The sequence below is a fragment of the Lissotriton helveticus genome, chromosome 4_1 (assembly GCF_964261635.1).
Source record: "Lissotriton helveticus chromosome 4_1, aLisHel1.1, whole genome shotgun sequence".
NCBI classification, from domain to species: domain Eukaryota; kingdom Metazoa; phylum Chordata; class Amphibia; order Caudata; family Salamandridae; genus Lissotriton; species Lissotriton helveticus.
The window spans coordinates 62,793,380-62,814,701 of record NC_136063.1 but is presented as its reverse complement, the minus strand read 5'-3'; the positions used below and the strand labels follow the sequence as shown (position 1 = coordinate 62,814,701).

General features: G+C 44.1%; 1 protein-coding gene across 2 annotated transcripts in view; it reads left to right on the top strand.

Annotated features, from left to right (window-relative positions):
• The window catches only part of LOC144828316 (uromodulin-like), a 597,246-nt gene that overhangs the window by 269,609 nt on the left and 306,315 nt on the right, over nucleotides 1-21,322 (top strand). For both annotated transcript variants that reach the window (XM_078686406.1, XM_078686405.1), the window contains exon 3: nucleotides 11,758-11,874. In XM_078686406.1, coding sequence (XP_078542532.1) covers nucleotides 11,772-11,874 — 103 coding nt within the window. In that variant the 5' untranslated portion in view covers nucleotides 11,758-11,771. The remainder of the gene's footprint in view (nucleotides 1-11,757; nucleotides 11,875-21,322) is intronic.

The window sequence follows — 21,322 nt, the reverse complement described above, 5'->3', positions numbered from 1 at the left end:
GACTTATCTCTGTTGGTACAAACTCTAGACAATTCAACAAAGTTGTGCAGTACCTCCAACAACAGGGACACTGAATGCTCCAGGTCCCTGAGATAGAGTAGTGTATCATCTGCATACATTGAGACTACATGAGATGTATTCACTGTCCGGATGCCCTATGGTCCAAGGGGCCCCCGAAGGCAACAGGCCAACCATTCCACCGCTAGTGCAAACAGAACCAAGCCAAGCTTAAACCTCTGTCCTACATTTCGCCAAACCATGAAGCAAATTAAATGCATATGTAAGTTTTAGGCCTAAAGACCATTTCTATACCCACATTTCATCTGGAGCAAAGTGTGCTCATTGACGAAGTCTGATGAGTTTTTCCACTCACTAATAACACACTATCCGGGAAGCTCTTAAGTATAAGGCCTCCATTGGTTCTGATGAAAGCCATAGGCCCATAGGGGCTGTTCCAGGCCAAAACATGTCGACCCGACCACTAGGTTTCGCGGACCAGTGATTCATCCACTAAACACTGCTTTGTTTTTAGACTCCTCCCTATCCTACTGTTTTCCCCCTATAAAGATTCACCTAAAGGATAGGAGATAATTTAATCCACTCACCACTGTCAACATCCAGACAGTCACCCTTCTGGTGGAGATTTATAGAACAGGACACTCAAGAGACAAAACCTGATGATGACACTATCCACCAAACCACACTAAGCAGACATTACATACACCGCAGTCTGTGAACATGTGGTTGAGGGTGTCCGAGACAAAAGGTTCTGAGACTCTGGTATTGAGACTTATGTGGTTCATTCCCCCACTTTCTGATAGATAACCCATGTTGAAGCATAGACATGTCATTTTGAATGATATCAAATGCTGATAAAACAATATTATTCAATGAACAATACGCATAGGCAATGTGAATTATCCCATTAACCCCAGCTGTCAAAGCCTTTTCTAAATTGTCCTTATCAGGTTGTCGTAATGGTTAAGCAGCTCCTTGTTAAGACATTTTCAAAGTATCTTGCATGTGACATACATAAAATTCTTAGAACGAGGAGCTCAGGGGCCAAATAAAGAATCTTGTAAATCCATATTATCAGAAAGCAGTGCTAGGTGGTCTTTTATTGCGGACAACGTGGAATGTGCTACCCGGTGCTGGCATAACTTTCCTACACTATACATATTACCCACTCCTGAGTGTTGCAACTGAATATACTGGGAGTCTGCCCAGCTTGCTATAAACTCATGTGAAGAGTTTTAGAAAATGGGCTTTGCAACCCTTAATATCAATAACTATCCACCTAAATTAGAAATTGACGAGTTGTAAGTACAATTTAGCACCATCTCATTGTATAGCTTTCTGTGAAATGAATAGGCTGTCACCAATTGTCAAATTTTGCAACAAAGGGAATGCTTTGAATATTAAATTTTTTTTTATTAACAAAGCCAAGAGATGGAGTTTGATGTTCTGTTTTGTTTAAAAAGATACTTTTGGCCAAGGAATACACAAGCTCTAAATAAAGCATCAGTGTCCTAAACCTGCCAGTGTAGTGTCTTCCAAACAGATTTAAGCTCAATATTGTCCTTCCATCGTTCATAACCCTGTAGGTCTCATCGTGAAATAAATGAATTGGAATAAATCACTTTTGTTTGTGTGAGAATATTTTTCTTATTTGATGAAGGTGTAAGTTTATAAAAATACTAAGCAGGATCTCTTGGGACATGACCAGAAAAGTAAGGGAAGTTAATTTAATAGGATTTAGAAATGCCCACTGGTGATGTCATGCAGTATTCTCACAGTGTACAATTAAAAACAGCATGTGGAGTACTATCTCTGTGTAAATAGTGATGTGTATGATGATGGTAACAAAACAGATCACCATAATTTGAGTAATTCAAATTCAAATCCTCATACTCAAATGCAGTGTACGATTCAAATTCAGATAGCATAATAGACTCTGTCATAACATCCCATTCATCAGAAATAGTACCTGGGGAGAAAATCTCATCCATAGCAAAGTTAAAAACATAGAGAATTTGCAATGTTTCTGTTGGAACAAAAATGTCATAGGGAACATTATCCCAAACAATACCATCATCGAAAAGGAAGGCAGTAATGTTTTCCAGGGACAAGTCTCTTCAAAGCTTATGTGATGAAGAATTGGGTGTAAGCACCACAGCTACAGATTCTGGTGAAGTATAATCAGGAAGATAGTAATCATTCAATATTAGAAAGAAGACTTTAATAAATTTAATCCAGAGGAGGAGAAGAAACAAGGAACGAAAAATGCAATACTAGGACCATGGAGGAATCATATAAGTCTGTTTCAGCCAAAGGAAAAGTGCACGCACACTATGCAGGGAAGTATGCGACGAATCAGAAGAAAAATCATCAATGTTTACAAAATAACCATAGGCCGTCTGAGTAAAGATAGGGGCCTCATTGGTCAAAGGAGAGCAGGTGGATACCTCCAATGACAGTTGGTACTATATAACTATTGCTGGGAGAAGCAGTGATAAGCAACAAACGAATGTTAGAAACACATCCTGTGTTCTCATCATTATCTGGAGCAATTGAAATTTCTGAAGCTGAAGACCTCAGCCATGGTGTAGAAATATTTACAGGTTAGTGTATGCTGAGAGATTTTGTGCAGGGTAGGTAAAGGTGTGAAGGAACGACTCATAAACCCCTGTGGCCTACAATGGAGGACTGGCCACATTGTGTAACTTGATCGAATCAATTGAAACTAGTCGACTATATTTACAACCAGCAAACTCACTGCTCGAGTACCTTTGACATCAAGAAAGACAGAAGGCGAGGACCTGGTTTCTGCTGTTAGAAAATATGATGGTAACAGCTCTCTATTCCTCCTAAAGCCTGATCATCCACCGTTCCGGCTCTAAAGCCCCCTCCCTTTGGACTGTGAAGAAGTATACTGACAAATATTTTAAAAATTCTTCCCATAAGAATTTTGGGATTTTGGAAGTAACGAAGAAAGGGCATCCAACCCTTGTGTGGAGATAAAACAGTTCTGATGCCTGTTATACGCTAATAAAGTAGAAGGTCTGCAACATTAATGTATTCATTCTGTTACATCTTCGAAACAACCTATTTGTTAAAGAGTGAATCCCTTGACCTCCAAACTTTTAGGTAGATTCTAAGGTTTGCTGTTCAGTGACTACAGTAAAGAGCTTGACAACCTGTTTAGAAGAGAAAATTGTGGGCTTCTTTGCAAAAATGCAGCAATTAGAATTAAAATGATGTGAACCTTATCCTGCAGAATCTTCCTCAGCATCCAAGGGAGGAGGGGAATAAGATGAAATTATTGGAATGAACCCCTTTGCTTCATGAGGGCCAAAAACGTGCTACTTGTACCATTTCACCCTGGTGGGACTTCCAGTCCCAAGGTACATCGGCTGCCTTTCGCTGCTGATGGCGTCATGGGGGAGGCATGGTCATCACGCTTAAAGGGCAGCCTCTTCTCCTGTGGTGCGGGATGCTCTGCTGAACGTCTTTGCATTATGCTGCTGCTGGCGTCACAGGATAGGTGTGGTCATTGTGCTTAAAGCGCAGCCTCTTACCCCATGGTGCCGGATGCGTGTGAGCCTCACTCGGTCCTTATCCGGGCCAAGGGCGAGCCCTTCCTGCGACAGGAGGAGGTGGGGCAGGGCCACTCCACTTGACTGTGGATCCAAGCATTCTGTGTCATTCAGTTTTAGCTCAGGGGATTTTATTTGCACATTTGAACCCCTTGCCCCTGGCCCATAAGACTTGACTGAGGAGTTGGATAGCTCTTGGTAAATCCTGCAGCTGGATCTCCCAGTGGTTAGATGGACCAAGAGAGGAGGACACGTGTTGGCCTTTGCGCTGCAGCACGATTTGAGGGCCACAAACCGCAGGACCAAATCGGATCCTAAATGTGAAATGACCTTCAATAGACCTGGCTATGCTAGCAGAATAATTTACTGTCTGGTTGACCTTAGCCTACGGTACATTGTGTCCAATCTGACAGTGGTCAAAAGATTTGATAGTGAACACAATGCCTTGAACCTTTCCCTAATTAATCATGAAGAGTGTTAACCTTATTTTAGGGGCTGGATTGATTTGGGCAAGCTATCAATAACCAATAACGTGAGAACAATTAGATGTGATTCAGTGGAGAACAATCCAGGGGTTCTGGAAGTTGTTAAGTCCAAAGTGCTTGAGGATGTGGTGGTGCTATCCAAACTTTCCAGAGTGGAAATAATTCAGAAGTTGAGTAACCAGCATGAGATACTCTACACACAAATCAGGGAAACACTGGGGCAATTGAAAAAAGGGAGGGATTGCTATGTCAAAAGAGGAAGGCAAAGGCGTGTTCCTGTGGCCGACTGGTACAATCAGGAATGTAGGAATGCCGAGAGTAAGCTACTTTAGGTAGTTAAATCTAAGATCCGCCAAGGCATGGTGGCATGTAGTGCCAGATACAGACAGGCATTAGATTATGCCAAGAAACAATGGAAATGTTCTCTATGATCCTTTCTACATAGTGCCCAAGAAGCTAAGGTGAATAAGTATTTTTGGGAGAAAGCGGACCAAGAATTTTTGGGAGAAAGTGGACCTTTGTTTGAATGGACCTAAGTCTGCTCTGGAGTTTACAGTACAGCCGGAAGTGTGGGTATCCCACTTTGGTGGCCTTTATGCTCTTGGAAACAAATAGGATGAGGAGAATGTAGGCATGAGGTATATTGTTCCATCTGGCATTGTAGAAGCTCTAGAAATATTTTTTGAAGAAACACATGAAGCTATTAGCTCCTGTAACCCAGCTAGAGCTCCTGGCCCTGGTCGAATTCCTAACAATTTATATAGAAAAGATTATGACGTTTGGGTCCCCTATATTAATATGCTAACCAATGCTATCCTCTCGGGCATGGAAATTCCTCCCTCCTGGAATTAAACCGAGATCACACCAATTTATAAAAAAAGGATATATGGTCAATCGGGTTAGCTAGAGACCCCTTAGTTTAATTAACTCTGCAGAAAATTATTTTCTGCAAGCAGTTATTGGCATTTATCCAGGATTGAATCTTGGAAAAATATATCCATTCTAATTACCAGGTGGGTTTCCGTACAAATATCTGTACCTTGGACCAGATCTTCCACTTCTTTTGTATTTATTGGAAAGAAGTCTTTATTAAAGGGGGAAAGTTGTACGTCGCCTTCGTGGATCTGCGTATGGCTTTTGACTCGGTCCCTCGATGCAAACTTTGGAAGGTGGTATAGGAGTTGGGAATTCCTCAAAATTAATTGGATATACTTATTCAGCTACATTCAGCAAGTAAAGTCCAAGTTAGGTGGGGGAGGAGGGACCATTAACTGAGCCCTTCATGATATTCTGTGGAGTGAGACAGGAATGCATTCTCGCTATTTATTAATCAATCAAAGGGATTTGTAAGCGCGCTACTCACCCATGAGGGTCTCAAGGCGCTGAATGAGGGAGGGAGGATGCAGATCAGGTTCAGCCAAAAAGCCAGGTCTTGAGGGTCTTTTTGAAGGTGTTCAGGGAGGAGGCACGCCTGATGTCTGCTGGTAGCTTGTTCAAGGATTTGGCTGCCACTTGGGAGATCGATCTTCCGCCTGCTCTGGCTCTGTGGATGCATGGGGGAGTAGGTTTCCTTGACAGGGATGGGCTTGACGCCCCAAAAGTCTGGGAGAGAAGAGCACCCGCTCTACTCTTTGCAGATGACACGTTATTAATATCAAAGTCTCCCCAAGGGCTCCAACAGCTATTAAATGATTTCAAACTTTTCTGTGATGAATGCGGTTGGAGCTCAATGATGCAAAAACAAAGTATATTTTCTAATGGTACTCTGAAGCCATCCAAGAGACGTATGCATGTAGGGGACCATACTATTGAATTCGTTTCTGTCTTTGATTATTTGGTGATTTTTTTAACCCCAAATTTATGTTGGGCCCCTCGTATAGAAAACGTACGCCTGTCCTTAATCCAGCAGACTGACTACATAAATCAGATCCATAAAAGTATAGGGTCTAGGAAAGTTCCTCTATCACTAGAGATATATAATACTAAAGCCCTAGGAGCAGTTTTGTGTGGTGCAGAATTGTGGGGCAGTGGGAACACTGAATGTCTCCCCACTGAACATTGTTTTATAAGATTAGTTCTCAACCTACCAGCCAGCACTCCCCTGATTCCATTTTTTCTCGATTTGGCCCAAAGAAAATTTGTTCCCAAGCTGGCCTATAAGTACTTAATATTCTAGCATCGCCTATGGATGATTGAGTAGCTTGCTCCCTACCAAGAGGTTATTAGGGATCTTATGACATAGCCCAAGAAATGTACAATTCCCAGGTTTTTTACCATGAGGGAATTATTGAGAAATTGGGGTTGGAGGAATATTGGTCAAGACCGGAGGAGCTGTGCTTGATAACGAAGTGCTGGGTAAAAGTTGTTTGCCCTACTCTTCATTATCAAGCACAGTTAATCCTGATGAAGGGTGTGTCAAATTCTATGGGCTCACTTACTCACAGATTTCAAACCCCTCCCACTTGTTGAGGAAACTAGAAGAAATTGTTATCCCTCCCGCACAGAAATTGTTCCTCCAATTCAGATATAAGACCGTTCCAACCAAATTGTTTTGTAAGTAATGTATCCTCTGATGGTAAATGTCCGACTTGCAATGAAAGTCCGGAATCCCTAGTGCATCTGTTATTTCTTTGCCCGTACTTTGAGTATTTGTGGGCCAGGTGGATTATTCTCTTATGTAGGCACATTGGATCTGGTCACTATCTAGATGTGCTTAGAATCCTTAGTAGCGATACCTGTAGAGTAGTGGTCTTGGCCCAGCAAAATTCTTGTTAACTCTATGGATCAGGTATTCAAAGTGCATGGTATAGCAATTTTTCTACTGTAGCTTTTTTAATAATATGTATTTTATATAGATGATATTCTCATATGGCATTTGTAAATGATTATAGAATGCCTTATTATTATTTTGTCTTGTCATAATCATCTTGGTGACTGTAATTTATGCTTGTATGTATTTGGCTGCAATGTACTTTTTAAGATCTTTGTGATTGAAATAAAGTTATGATGATGATGAATGGGATGTGAAAAGCTCCATCAATGGAATCCCTAGTTGGAGAATCAAGATCCAAAATGAATTACAATGAGATGAAAGTTGAAAGCCGAGAGAAGCACTCAGCTGAGACGGTCTACTAGGGATTTCTCTGAGCCTGCCAGCGAACATGTCCTCAAAAATAGCAGATTGGACACTGCCCCAAATCCCAAGAAATAACCATTTTTTTGGTGGGGCTTGACATCGTGTTCTCGCGCATCAGTATAAGTACAAGCAAGTCACATGATTGTCTCAACAAACTAATACAGCATGGCCTGCCAGCAGAGGAGAGAATGCTATGAGAGCCTGGACAACTGCAACAACCCTCTCCAATTGGTTGAATATATTCCTTCCAATTTTAACCACTGTCCTCGAACCACAGAGTATTACAGGGGGCCCCCCCTCCCATTTGCTGGAAGTCTCTGCTTAACATCTTCAGAAGGGGAGGGTCCAGGGAATGATCTTTCATCAGGTTTGAGTCCACCAACCACCATGACCATTCCTTTCTGAGGTTCGGGGATACTGAAATAAAAAATCACAGGTCATAAATACAAGATCCTCAATGAGACAATAGGTGGCTAATGTGAACCGCTGACTTTGCAGCCACTCCTTTGCTGGAGTCCACTTCTTGCTGAACAATTTTCAGAGGCGATTTAAGGGTGGCAATTCCAAATGATGGCAGAAAGTACATCCCTAGATCTGAGCAAACTTGGGGTTCAATAAATACTCACTCCTGGGATGGAATCATGTGTGATGTCTCCCAAATTAGTAGGAATCTGAGGTTTTGCAGAGCCTGGTATGTGTATGTATTTTTTACATCCTTAAAAATAGATGATAGAAAGAACATAGTCATGGATAGAACGCTTGATTTTATCTCAGCCACTATTGGTTGTTTGGGCCACATTCAGACCATTGTTTTTGTCCACTATGTCACTCTAGACCGAGACCTGCCATATGCAAATCAATTTGAGTCCTGCCCCAATATAAAAAGGCCAGACAACTCTTCCAGGTTGTATCCCCTAAAGACGGGAACCACAAGAAATCCCAGACTGGTTTCAATCTACTTAGATCTCCATAGTGAAGTACAGCTTGAGGTTAGGATTGCTTTTGTTTCCTTCTGGAGTGGCCTCTTCTGGTTGTTCGGGATGGACTGTTCCCATGAGGAGCAGAGTCAGTAATGATTTGCAGACGGCGAGCTTCTATCTGGAGTGGCACAGTGAGTACAACATGATGACTTGGAACACTACCCAGTGAGAATGCCAGTGGATTAGACTATTTGCATGCATTCCTTCCATTACCTTTGGTCTTTTTTGATGCAACGCACCGAGATGCCATGGGTATACCCAGACCTGGGTCCCTTGCTCACTTTGCCACAATGTCCAAGCTATACTTCACTGATGAAGCATGACTAGGCAGAAACCGGTCTGGGTTCCTTTTGCTTTCTTCAGAAGGGGGCATCAGATGGTACTTTGGGATGAAGTATTCAGAGGAGGATCAGGGTCAGTACTCTGTATAAGGTGGGCTTCTGTCTAGAGTCACATAGTGGGTGGAAAATGATTGGTTGGAATCCTCCTCAGCGTGATTGCCAGTGATGTAAACTATTTGCAAGGATCAATCAATCAATCAATCAAGAGTATTTGTAAAGCTCGCTACTCACCCGCTAGGGACTCAATGCACCAGGGGGGGGTGGTTGGGGGGGGACTGCTACTGCTCAAAAAGACAGGTCTTGAGTTGCTTCCTGAAGGAGAGATGGTCCTGGGTGAGTCGTAGGTTGGTGGGGAGGGTGTTCCAGGTCTTAGCCGCCAGGTAGGTGAAGGATCTTCCTCGGGTGGTGGTTCTGCGGATCCGTGGGACGGTGGCGAGGCTGGCGGAGCGGAGCTGGCGGGTTGGCGTGTAGAACGTGAGGGGGTTGTTGAGGTATTTGGGGCCCAAGTCGTGGAGAGCCTTGTGTGCGTGGGTGAGGAGTCTGAACGTGATCCTCTTGCTGACGGGGAGCCAGTGCAGGTCCCTCAGGTGGGCGGAGATGCGGCTGTGTCGGGGGATGTCCAAGACGAGTCGTGCTGAGGCGTTCTGGATGCGCTGGAGTCTTTTCTGTAGTTTGGCTTTGGTCCCAGCGTAGAGGGCGTTCCCATAGTCCAGACGGCTGGTGACGAGGGCCTGGGTGACCGTTTTCCTGGTTCCAGTGGGGATCCAGCGGAAGATCTTCCGGAGCATGCGGAGAGTGTTGAAGCAGGAGGAGGTAACGGCGTTAACTTGCTTGGCCATCGTGAGGGAGGAGTCAAGGATGAAGCCCAGGTTGTGTGCGTGGTCCGTGGGCTTGGGTGGGGGGCCCAGAGCAGGGGGCCACCAGGAGTCATCCCAGGCGGAGATGGATGGGCCGAGGATGAGGACTTCCGTCTTGTCTGAGTTCAGTTTCAGGCGGCTGAGCTTCATCCAGTCTGCGATGTCTTTCATTCCGTCCTGGAAGCTGGCTCTGGCGGAGGTGGGGTCGTTGGTGAGGGAGAGGATCAGTTGGGTATCGTCGACGTAGGAGATGATGTTGAGGTTGTGCTTGCGTGCGATGGCTGTGAGGGGGCTCATGTAGACGTTGAAGAGGGTGGTGCTGAGCGAGGAGCCTAGAGGTACGCCGCAGATGATCTTGGTGGCTTCTGCGAGGAAGGGCGGGAGACGGACTCTTTGGGTTCTGTCGGAGAGGAAGGAGGTGATCCATTCCAGGGCCTTTCCTTGGATCCCGGCGTGCTGCGGTGGCAGACCGTGTCGAACGCAGCCGAAAGGTCGAGCAGGATGAGGGCGGCAGTTTCTCCGTTGTCCAGCAGGGTCTGGATGTCGTCGATGGCCGTGATGAGGGCCGTCTCGGTGCTGTGGTTCGCTCGGAATCCGGACTGCGATGGGTCGAGGGAGCCGTTCGTCTCCAAGAAGGCTGTCAGCTGTTTGTTGATGGTTTTCTCGATGACTTTTGCAGGGAAGGGGAGGAGCGAGATGGGGCGGAAGTTCTTGAGGTCTGAGGGGTCTGCAGTGGGTTTCTTCAGGAGGGCGCTGATCTCTACTTGCTTCCAGCTCTCCGGGAAGGTGGCAGATATGAAGGAGTTGTTGATGATGTCCCGAAGTTTGGGTGCGATGATGGAGTCGGCTTTGTTGAAGATGTGGTGTGGGCAGGGATCGGCTGAGGAGCCCGAGTGGATGGTGTTCATCGTGTGGGTGGTATCTTCGGAGCTGACCTGAGTCCAGGATTCCTCCCATCACCTTCTATGCATATGATGTAACGCTGTAAGTGGCCAAGAGTATGCCCAGACAGGGGTCCGTTGCTTGCTCAACATCATTCTGGGCTTGACTGCTTGCCTGACAGTGTTCTTAGACTGTTCCCACGAGGAGCAGGGTCAATTCTGATTTGCATATGGCAGATGTATGTTTAGAGTGGCACTCTGGGTGAACATTGATAGGTTGAAATGGTTCCTGATTTAGAGTCAGTTACAGCTGTAACCCATTTAAGTGCCTAAAACCAAGGTTTCTTTTAGTCACAAAATTAAATACATTTGAAATTATCAACATTTTTATCTGATGGAACATTCCTTTTAGTAGACACATGTTTACTAGTGAAGAGATGTGAACTAGACGTTACAGTTGACGACATTTACAACTGGGAAACCAAGATCAGGTCCTGGCCTCATCTCAACATCCTGTGGTTCTGAGCAAAATTTTTTGCATCCTTGTGCATGAATGAATTTTTTGTTATAATGTTTAGGTTTCACATAAAATGTCAGGGTCTTGTGTAAAGAGCTCTAATTCCCTTGGGCCAAGTTCATGCGATAAAACCAATGATTAGGCGGCTTGCTCTGAGGCCGGAGGGGTGCTCTTTGGTGGCCCACAGACACAGTCCCCAATTGAAAGCACTTGCTGAGCCCTGTGAATGGAAGGTGAGGAATGCTGGTTCAGCATGGGTCCCTTTACTGTCTGTCTTCATATGAACAAGATCCTGCCCTCGCTAAAGGGCCATTGGAATTATGCAGCACTGGAGGACCAAATTATGTGCCAGATTTTACAAAATTATGCGGCCTGAGAATACAAATTATGCGGCCTAATGCGCCATAATTGATTCTATTACTAAATCATTATTGTTTTCACTTTTACATCTTAACTCTGTCTGAGCAAAGGTTTCACTTCATTAGTACTAGTTTTATATCCAAATACAGCAATAGGAACAGAAAGTGACCTGTGAAACTTTGCAATGGGCCTTCAACTGCACAGCAACATTTTTCTGTGCTTTTAGTACGTTTTGGTAAATTTAAGCTAGAAACATTAATTTCCTTAAAATCTGCAGATTATGCAGCAGATGATGGATAGAAGTGGCAAATGTGGCAAATCCACATCTATGCAGAAAATATTGTGGCTGCAAAATCACGTATTTGCTGTGGTCCTGCTGATGGGTAAGGTGAGTCTGCCAGTGGACAAGAGAGGGCCACATCCTATCTCACCTCAGCAGGCTCACAGATCTGTGCCCGTCTCCAGGTGGAGAAGCATAAAAATGAAAGAGGGACGGTAAGTAAGAGGGAGGGGTGTGCCTAGAGGGGTGAGTCATGAATATAGTCAAACATCTACACATTTAATGACATTAAAGATTTAAAACATTATTGACATTTTACTTCAGATGGGCCTACCGGAATGATTGAGATCCTCCCAAGCAGTGCTACAACACTGCCCTCTACAAGCTCTGTGGACACAACAGCTGCGACCACCTTGATCATCACACAGCTTGAAACAACAGGTACACTGTGTGTCTTGATTTCTGCTAAATGGTTTATTGGTAACTCAATGTCTGCCCTCGTGCTATCCATGAGGGGGTTTAATATTCAAAACACAACTTCTTGTGCAGAAACTGTTGTAGGACTTTAAAGGAATACTGGGCTATTTTTTGTCATGTTTCTCTCTGAGTGAGGAGAGAGCATACATTGTGTGGTCTGTGAGAGAAGGCAAGTAACTCACGATTCTCTCCCTCCACCATAGGCTCCTCGGTATGCTCACTGGCATTCCTTGATTCTAACCAGGCCCTCAGCGCCTTTTGGTATTCCTCCTTTCTGGTGAGGCCTCTCCCAGAGATTTAAATTTTTCTGCAGACAGCTTTAAGTTCTGTCACGGTGTAGGTAACAACCCTCTCCTCTTCAAATTCAATATCCACAGATTCAAGTGATGCTGGTTTACTCATGGTGAAAATTGGCAGTTCTCAAGATGCAAAAAAAGTCCAAGGAAAAAAACTCTATAGTCTGCACTATACTAGTAGTGTACACCAATCACTGTAGGTAAGTCACAAATGCAAGTCCAGATTCTCACTGCTGACCACCAATGTTAGAAATGGGGGTCGCTAGTAGGCAGAGGTAGGTACCTTTGTCCAAATAGGGACCCATGCTTCTAGTCAGAGTAAGGGGGATTCGCTTCTAAAATAATCCCTGCTCACCTTCTTGGTAGCTTGGTACGAGCAGACAGGCTTATCTCAGAGGCAGTGTGTAAAGCATTTGTGAACTCTTACAGTAATACAGTGAGAACACTGCAAATGGACACCACACTGGTTTAGAAAAATAAGTAATCCTTATCTAAACCAACACAAGACCAAACGACACAAATCCACAATACAGTAGTAAAAATATGACTTTCAGATGGTAGAAATAGTTCAGTTCAAAGCAAATTGCAGATGCAACACTTTTCCCACAAAGTACCTGGGATGCGTCACGTAAACAGACAAAACGGGCCACAGGGAATGTGATGCGTTGGTTCCTTACACTCAGGGACATGATGCGTCGGTTCCTTGCTCCGGGGGAGGTGATGCATCGGTTCTTACTGCAGCGCAGGGGAGGTATTGCGTCGGTTCCTTACCGAAGAGGAAGTGATGCATCGGTTTCTTACTGTGTGTGGAGGTGATGCGTCGGTTTCTTACTGCGTCCCCCAACGATACAACAAACTAGGCATCTCAATGCGATGCGACAATCCGGGACAATGCATGAACTCCTGCAGTTGCACAGCAGGCCTTGCGTCGAACTAGGTGCGATCATCTCATACTTCGGAGATTGGTGCACTCGATGCAGAGTGCTCTGATTTCTCGAGCCGCGGCAGGAGCTGCGACGATTTCTTTGGTGATGCATCGGAAACAGGTGCGATGTGTCTCGCTTCTTTAAAGTTGCATTACTTTTCCAGGTCCCAGAGAAAAAACAGTCTCTAGAGGTCCAAAACAACAGCAGGCATCTCTTTGCAGGTCAGAACTCCCAGCAAAGAAGTTCAGGGGAGAGGGTGGTGAAGTATTTGTGCCCCTGAAACTTCAGAACAGGAGGCAAGCGCTTGAAGATCTTCTTTAAAGCAGGGTAAAAAGGAAACAGCAAAGTCCTTTTCTCCTTTCCTTGGTAGGAAGTAGCCACTGCAGGCCAACCCCAGAAAGCAAACAGCACAAGGACAGTAACTTTCCCTAGCTTCTCCACCTCTTTTCCTTGGCAAAGGTTCCTCTTTATTCCCACAAATGATCTAAAGTTCTGGGGTCTAGGCCCCAATATTTATATCACAAACCCCTTTGTTCTCTAGTGGCAGAGAATCCCTGGGCTCAGTCCAAACTGCTTCTGTCCTCTCTGGTGCAGCTTCTTGGCAGGAGGTGGTAACAGCATTGTCCTTGGCAGACCAGGCCCATTCAGGTGAAAGAAAATCTCCTCCCCCTACTCTAAATGCAACCCATGCCTATTCAACCCAGCCCTGACTAATCAGGTCCTCTGGAGCCACTGCCCCTCTCCAGCCTCTGTCATCCAAAAGCCAGACATGCAATACACACATTAAGCAGAGGCACACTGGATGGCTGACATGAAAATACCTACCTTCTAAAAGTGGTATTTTCAAACACAGAATGTAAAAATCACCCTCACTAAAAGATGCATTTTAACATTCTGAATCCAGGCATACTACATTTTATTTTCCTACCTTGTTATGTTATAAGCAAACTCCCCATTCTGTCCTTTGGTAACAGGTAGCCTTGCAATAGTCAAAAAACAAAATTGGCAGAAATTCACTATCAGGACATGCCACACACACCCGGTCATGTCATACCTTTCACATACACTTCACCCTGCCCACAGGGGTACCTTATGCCTACCTTAGGGGTGACTGATATGTAGGTAGATCCTGGCAAGTGGGTGCACTTGTCAAGTCGAGATGGCGGTACCAGACTGCATACAGGCTCTGCAATGGCAGGCCATAGTTACATTTACAGGCTACTTATGTGGGTGGCACAATCAGTACTGCAAGCTCCTTAGCAGCATTTGATTGACAGGCCCTCGGCACACATGGTACACTGTACTAGGGACTGGCTAGTAAATCAAATAGCCAATCATGGAAACACCAATCCATAACAGTAATTTACAAAGTGAGCACTTGCACTTTGGCACTGAACAGCAGTGGCAAAGTGCCCAAAGCATCTAGGCCAGCATAGTGAAAAAACAAAAGAGGCAAAGGCACAAACATGCAGGGGAGACCCACGCCAATGATGCCAGGTCTAATATAACCCGAGAATAAAACACTTCGAAGCGGCATGCTGGATCTGCTTCAACTATGAGAATAAAGGAAGCCCCCGCATTAGGGATCCCGTGCTGAGAGAATTAATTTGTAACCGTTGCCCGGCTATGCGTCGGTATAGCGACCGGTTGTGCCATGTAAAAGTGAAAAGAGCCAATAAAATAGTAGTGCAAACGGGTCGAAAAACCATTTAAACTTCAAGCTTGAATAACCCACAGAAATAGGTGTATCTTACAAATACAGGATGCGGAGCCCCCCTCCACAGACTTCTCCGGGAACTGGTGAGAGGGTATTGTGGATAAGTACAAGCGCTATTCAGGGGTCTTGTGAATATGTACCAGACCAAATGTGCCATGTTGCAGGGATTCTGCATGAACACAGAACTATGCGTAGGAATATGAGACCTTAGTGAATAGGGACTGAGTCATCCTACCACCTTAGTACCAAGGAGCGATTAGCTATAGGGTCTCACTTGCTTTCCTTCTCACTCACAGAGAAACAAATGATTAGACACCCCAAAACACAAGGCTCCAGACTCTCTCAGGAATCGCGGTTGCAAGACACACTCTTTCGCTCGCACTTTTGTACTTCTCCACAATAAGATCCGACAGAGACAAGAATACGTTTACATTTTTTATTTTAATTAACGGGCTCTAATGTGCAGTATATGTACCACAATAAGCAAGAAAATGCATAACACAAATATGGTAAGCATAGCAATTAGTCTATGAATCATGAAGGGAGCTGTCATTATGAAAATACAGTATAGCCTAACCTCTCTCCCCTTGTATAGAAGCAGAATGATTATATATCAGAGGAACTCTGGGTGTTATCTGCAGTCTGTAGATGGTAGATCTACATCACAGGTGCTGTTTTGCTCTTCTCCCTGGAAAGGTCCCGCTCCAAGTGTGTGCTACCTATTTGTGTATTCCAATAAGACCAAAGTACGTATTTCCAAACAACAGCTTCACTGGTCTGTTTTGTCTAGGTGCTAGGGCCTGACCAGAACTAAAAAACAAGGGCCATTGTTGATCAACCTTGCCCACAAATGTTCAGATTATGGGCATACGTACAAGCCCCTATCGCCATCACAACGTCACTTTTATTGACGTTTTGGAGGCGATAGGGGCTTAACGTTGCCTTGTAAATAAGGCCCCCTTTCACACTATGGTTAGCATGAAAGGGGTGGGCAGCGAATGTTGCGGTAGGCGTTCCACCGCAACACCTATTAATTTTGACACTGCCCCCTATGTACAAGGGCAGCGTACATAGGAGGCAGCGCCAACATTAAGACCAGGTAAAACCTGGTCTTAAGTTAGCAAAACGAAGAGGAATGCATTATTTCTCCTCTTTTTTACTTTTTCAGTGTGTGCTGCCTTGTGCAGCACACATGGAAAAACAAAATGTCATCGATTGTTTATGTACAGGAAGGTCCCCCTTCCTGTACATAAACAATCTTTAAAAAAATGCAATTTTGTGATTTTGCTTGTGTGCTGCATTAATCAGCACACATGAAAGTGACAAAATGGCATTTCTGGAATGTTTGTGTGCAGGAAGGGACACCTTCCTATACATAAACAATCCTCCCCTGCACACAGACGCCCTTGCACTATGGTGCAAGGGTGCAAGCTCCATCGCAGGGGGAAACGCAAGGCTGCACCATATCATTGTAAATATGGTGCAGCCTTGTGTTTCAGAAGTGGTGGAGTGAGGCGTTAAGCCATGACGGCTAACGCCTCACTCCGCCACTTCTATTGTATCTAGCCCCCTAAATCCCAGGAACCTGCAGAGTGTGAACACAGCCATAGGTTCTCATGTGAAAACGGCAAAAGAGAAATTTGCAAAATAAACTTGAGGTAAAGTGTGGAAAGCAGCTGACAGCCTACAGCGTGCTCATGCTAACTTAGAGAAGACGACAGTGTCCCCGTGGGCCATGTGACAATATCTGGAAGTCAGGAGAGAGCATAAATTGTGTGGTCTGTGAGAGAGAGCAAGTAATTCATGTTTTTTTCTAAACAATCTTTGGGTGCACAAGCTTTCTTTCTGTTTCCGGATTGTTTTATGTCAGTAGGTTTGTAAGTCAAAATGCAAGACACCAATGGAAAAAAAGAATTCATATTATGTGTGAGGTAGACAGCATTAATTTTCAAGCCAAGCACACTTTGCGTTCTGGGATTTGTAGTTTCAGATTTAGCATTCCAGATTTATACTTGCAATACTCAGCATACACTGTCCTGTTATCTGACAGGACTGCCTAAAGGTGTCACAGACAGCATGGGTCATTCAAGATGGCTGCATGAAGTGTTCAAGATGGCTGCTAGGGCTGTTCAAGATGGCTGCATGAATTATTCAAGATGGCTGCTTGGGCATTCATGTTGTCGGAAACATTGAAGAAATTGAACAGCAGGATCTGAGGCCATAATGGACGAAACTACTGTTTTGAAACTGACGCAAAGCTGATTATAAATGGATTTATATTTGTGGGGGAGCCTTCTGCGTTTCTGCAGTATTTGCCTATGACTGAAAATAGTCAGACTGACTGTGAGGGACAGTTTATAGGGTATAGACTTCCCCAAATTTAGATGGGTGGAAGAGTGATGGTGGCACTCCACTCTAAGGAGTTGAGGGAGAAAAAACTGCAGGAAGTGACCTGGAGGAAGTCAGTGATGATGGGCGAGTGTACCCAAACCTGAATCATGACACCCTGGTAAGGAAAACAAATGACTAATTTCAGTGAAATAGGAGTTTGTGGCATCAGTCGCTTTCCCTATTAAGTTTACAGTGGTATATTGTGTAAAGGTCTGTCCCATGGGATGTTGTCAGAAGAATAATAATGAGTGGTCCAGTGAGGGCAGCAGGGGGCGCTACACCATCTTCTCAGCTTCTCCCTGTATCCTGTTCCTGAAGCGGCTGCCTCCGGGTTATGTTATGTTATGTTACGTTACATCACAGTTGTTTATATTGCCTTCCTACTCTGAAGTTCAGAACACACAAAACACAGCTGCTCCGTGCTGAACCTGTTGGCTTTCACCATCATCCAAAAACAAAAGGAGCAATTGTTCAGATTGTACAGAAAGAGACAGAGACTTTCATCCTTTTACTGCTGCCACTGAGAAGGTGCATTCACAAAGGGAAGAGGTTCTGACCTTTGTAACCTCCTGAATCTAAGAGGAATGGAATCCAGAAACCCTTGGAGAATGGCCTTATGTTCAAAAACCATTGATTTGAACAATATTTTAATATGGGTGGGAGGACAAATGAGTTGTCTTAAGACGAGGGGGACACTCTGTCTTCTTTCCACCTTACAAAGAAGCCTGGCATCTGTGTCTTGAACAAGATAAAGGTGATTGAAAAAATGTTTGGGAAGTTAAATGAATGGCTTTCTGATAATCTCAGTGAGATTAAACAAATGTAACAATTACAGAGACATAAACCTTTCTATCAACCAAAGGCAGGATGTGCTGTAGAGTTTACAACTGAAAATAACAGGAACCGGCTATCTTGACAGACTGTGCTTCAAGGAACAAGCTAGAGCTAAGCATGAGTCCCAAGTGCCGAGGTGCTGAGGACGAAGAGGGGCAAGAACCAATAGCGAGTGGCCAAGCAATAATCTAATGTGAAAAATGTAGGAAACTGGCTCTATATATACTACACCAACATGAGGTATAGTGTGTAGAGAGTCCAGGGGGCATATTATCAACGGCCAGCGATAATTATTGCTGGCCTTGCTTAGCGATAATTTTATTGTCGCAGGCTATCTCTGGAATTTATCGTAGCGCGTTATCAACAACGTGTTACTCCAGGGCGATAAAAATTCCAGAGATAGCGAGGTCATTGCCGTTTTGCAGGGAACATCTCTAGTTTTCCAGCGTTGTTCCTTGCAAAACGGCGATAACCTTGCTGATACGACCCACAGGGTCGTATCAGAAGAATCCATCCCAATGTTAGGGATAGGTGAGTCTGCATTTTAGCAGACGTTAGTTTTTTGAGAAAACTGTAGTTTTCTCCAAAAACTAACGTGTGCTAAAATGCTGGGGCAGCCTTGTAAATATTGCGATGTGAACATCAGCGATATTTGCAAGGAAGTCCATCCGGGGTATGCCCAGTGACGCCCACTTTGCATCTCATTAGAGTGGCAAAGGGAGGAATTGGGAAAAAGGGTTCTAACATGCGATTATGCATGTTAGCACCCTCTTGTAAATAGGGTGGTAGTTTTATCTCCCCTTTTTTGGCTTTGTAAGCCGATAAAGCGGAGTTAAAGCCCTCGTAGATATGCCTCTAAGTGTCCCCAGAGGTAGGCAGAGGTTAAAGTTAGATAGAACCTTACTCTCTAAAGTGGTAGCTTGGGCGAGCAGTACGGCAGTATCAGAGGACAGTGTTAAGCATTTGATGTACACACTCAGTCAGCAAATGAATTCACACACTCAGGAACTGAATTCTAGGCCAATTGTGTTTGTATAAAACAATACTGTTTTATTTTTAGTACCAAGCAAGCCTGGCACAGGTAAGCATTAAATACTTTACAGTAATACATTTCTGATTGTAGAACAGTTTGAAAATGCAATAGGAATTGTACTTTGTTTGATTTACAGGGGATACAGTAGGTTGCAATACTTAGCAAATACAGTACATTGAAATGAATAGGCATTTTCAGTAAATTACAGGTGTTACTTTTTACATTACTTTTCTAATTCAGTGCTGGATACCTAGATTCAGCACTGAGACATTTCCTGCAAACAGGTAAGTGTTGTATTCTCTTATTTTGTTATAGTGTGCATTTCACTTTAAATGGAACATTCTAACTGTACTGATGTCATGATGCAACTTGGTGCTCTCGTGTTTCTAGACTGTCAGTTGCTTCTTAGCCTTTGATGGGAACACCAGTTTTACTCTGTTACTTATAATAAATAACCTCAACAATTCCAATGGTATTCTTGGCTGTTTATCTTCGGTTACATCAGTAAGTAAATATGTTTTGGTTATTCGTGCGATTTTTTAAGAATATTTTTAGGTTTCAAAACTTTACACTTAGAAACTTTTTGGGAGAAAATTGTCAATGTTGTCGTATAGAGGAAAAACAGGTTATCGATTCAAAGGTAAGTTATCGACTGTGGGGGATAAGGTTCTGGGGTTAGACTCAGGGGTCCCCCAGTGATGCACTCTTCTTACTCCCTCAGCGGCACTAGGGTGGCCAGGTGCAGAGTGTTGAGGCCCAATGTTATCCTATGGAGGATTGGGGGTCTCCAGTTAGTGGCTGCTAGCAAGCAGGCCAGACGGCTGTAGGAGCAAAGCTCCTAGGGTTTATCTCAGGGTAAATGGGGAAACAAATTAGCACCAAAACCCCCCCAGTGACACTAGGGCAGCTGGGTGCAGGTTGATGTTTCGAGGTCGGAAGCCCTGTTGTTTCCAATGGAGAACCTCTGGTTTGCAAAAGCACTGCAGGTAGGGAGACAAAGGACTTCTGGGTGCGACCACCATTTCGAGAGGTAAGTTGGGAAGTTAGGGGTTGGTTAGGCACCATCGGTTTGGGCACACAAGGCGGTGGGGCGTCGGGTGCAGGGGTGTCTTCTGGGGTTGGATCTTCTTACCAGCTCCTGGTACCGGTAAGGGGGGGCCTTCTAGATCTAGACTACAGGCATCGGCTGGAGGCTTGAGGCAGGTTAGTTGGCACCGGATCTCGGTACAGGATCACCGGGGTGACCTCCTCTTTTTTTTTTTGCAACTTTTATGCAAGGAGTAAACAAGCATCACAAATACATGAAAAAGAAAAAAGATGAAGTACATTTACATGGGGTCAGAATAAATTATGTACATTAGCCAATCCAAACAAAAACAAAGAGATCAGGTGGAGGAGACAATGTGGCTTAAATCCATTCAGTCACAGGGGCCCACAGCCTTGCCCCAAAGAGCCTTTTCCTACTCCCCTTAGTCTTATAGATGGCGCTTTCTAGATTGTACATCGCCAGCAGTCTTGCACGCCAAGGAAGAAATGAAGGAGGGTACGGAGAAATCCAGTCCTTCGTAATACAGGCTCTTACAATCACCATACAAATACATACAAAAGCAGTTTTTGTTTTAGATGTAGATAAGACAGGTTCTGTCTAAGCTCCTCTCAAGACTAGTTCCCTAATAATACACATTGGTATGCCAATTAACAATGCCAGAAAGTGTTCAATAGCCGTAAAAAAATCCAACAATTTAGGGCACGAAAAAAACATATGAAGCGAATCTGCAGCAAAAGCCCCGCATCTGCTACATTTGGTTCCAGCTCCTGTGCCCCATTTTAAGATTTTGCCAGGGGTATAATACATATCATAAACAGACATATAGTGCTGTGCCCGCATCCTACCTGTCAATAAAACTTGGTTTGCTAATACTATAGAATGGGTTAGATCTATCCCTTCTAAATTTAGTTTACTTGCCCACTTCTCTTGGCATTGCTCTAGATCTGATGGCAGTAACGATATCAGATTAGAATACAATAACCCAATAGGTGTTCGTTTCTCCAAGAGATCTATCAATGGGAATTTTCTAAATTGGGCATCTAGGTCAGGTCCCAGCGTATTCAAAAAACTTCGGACTTGCAGGTATTTAAAAAAATTCCTGTCTTGGCAAGCCGTATTGAGTTTGAAGATCTACAAAAGCTGGTAGAATGCCATGAGGACAAATAT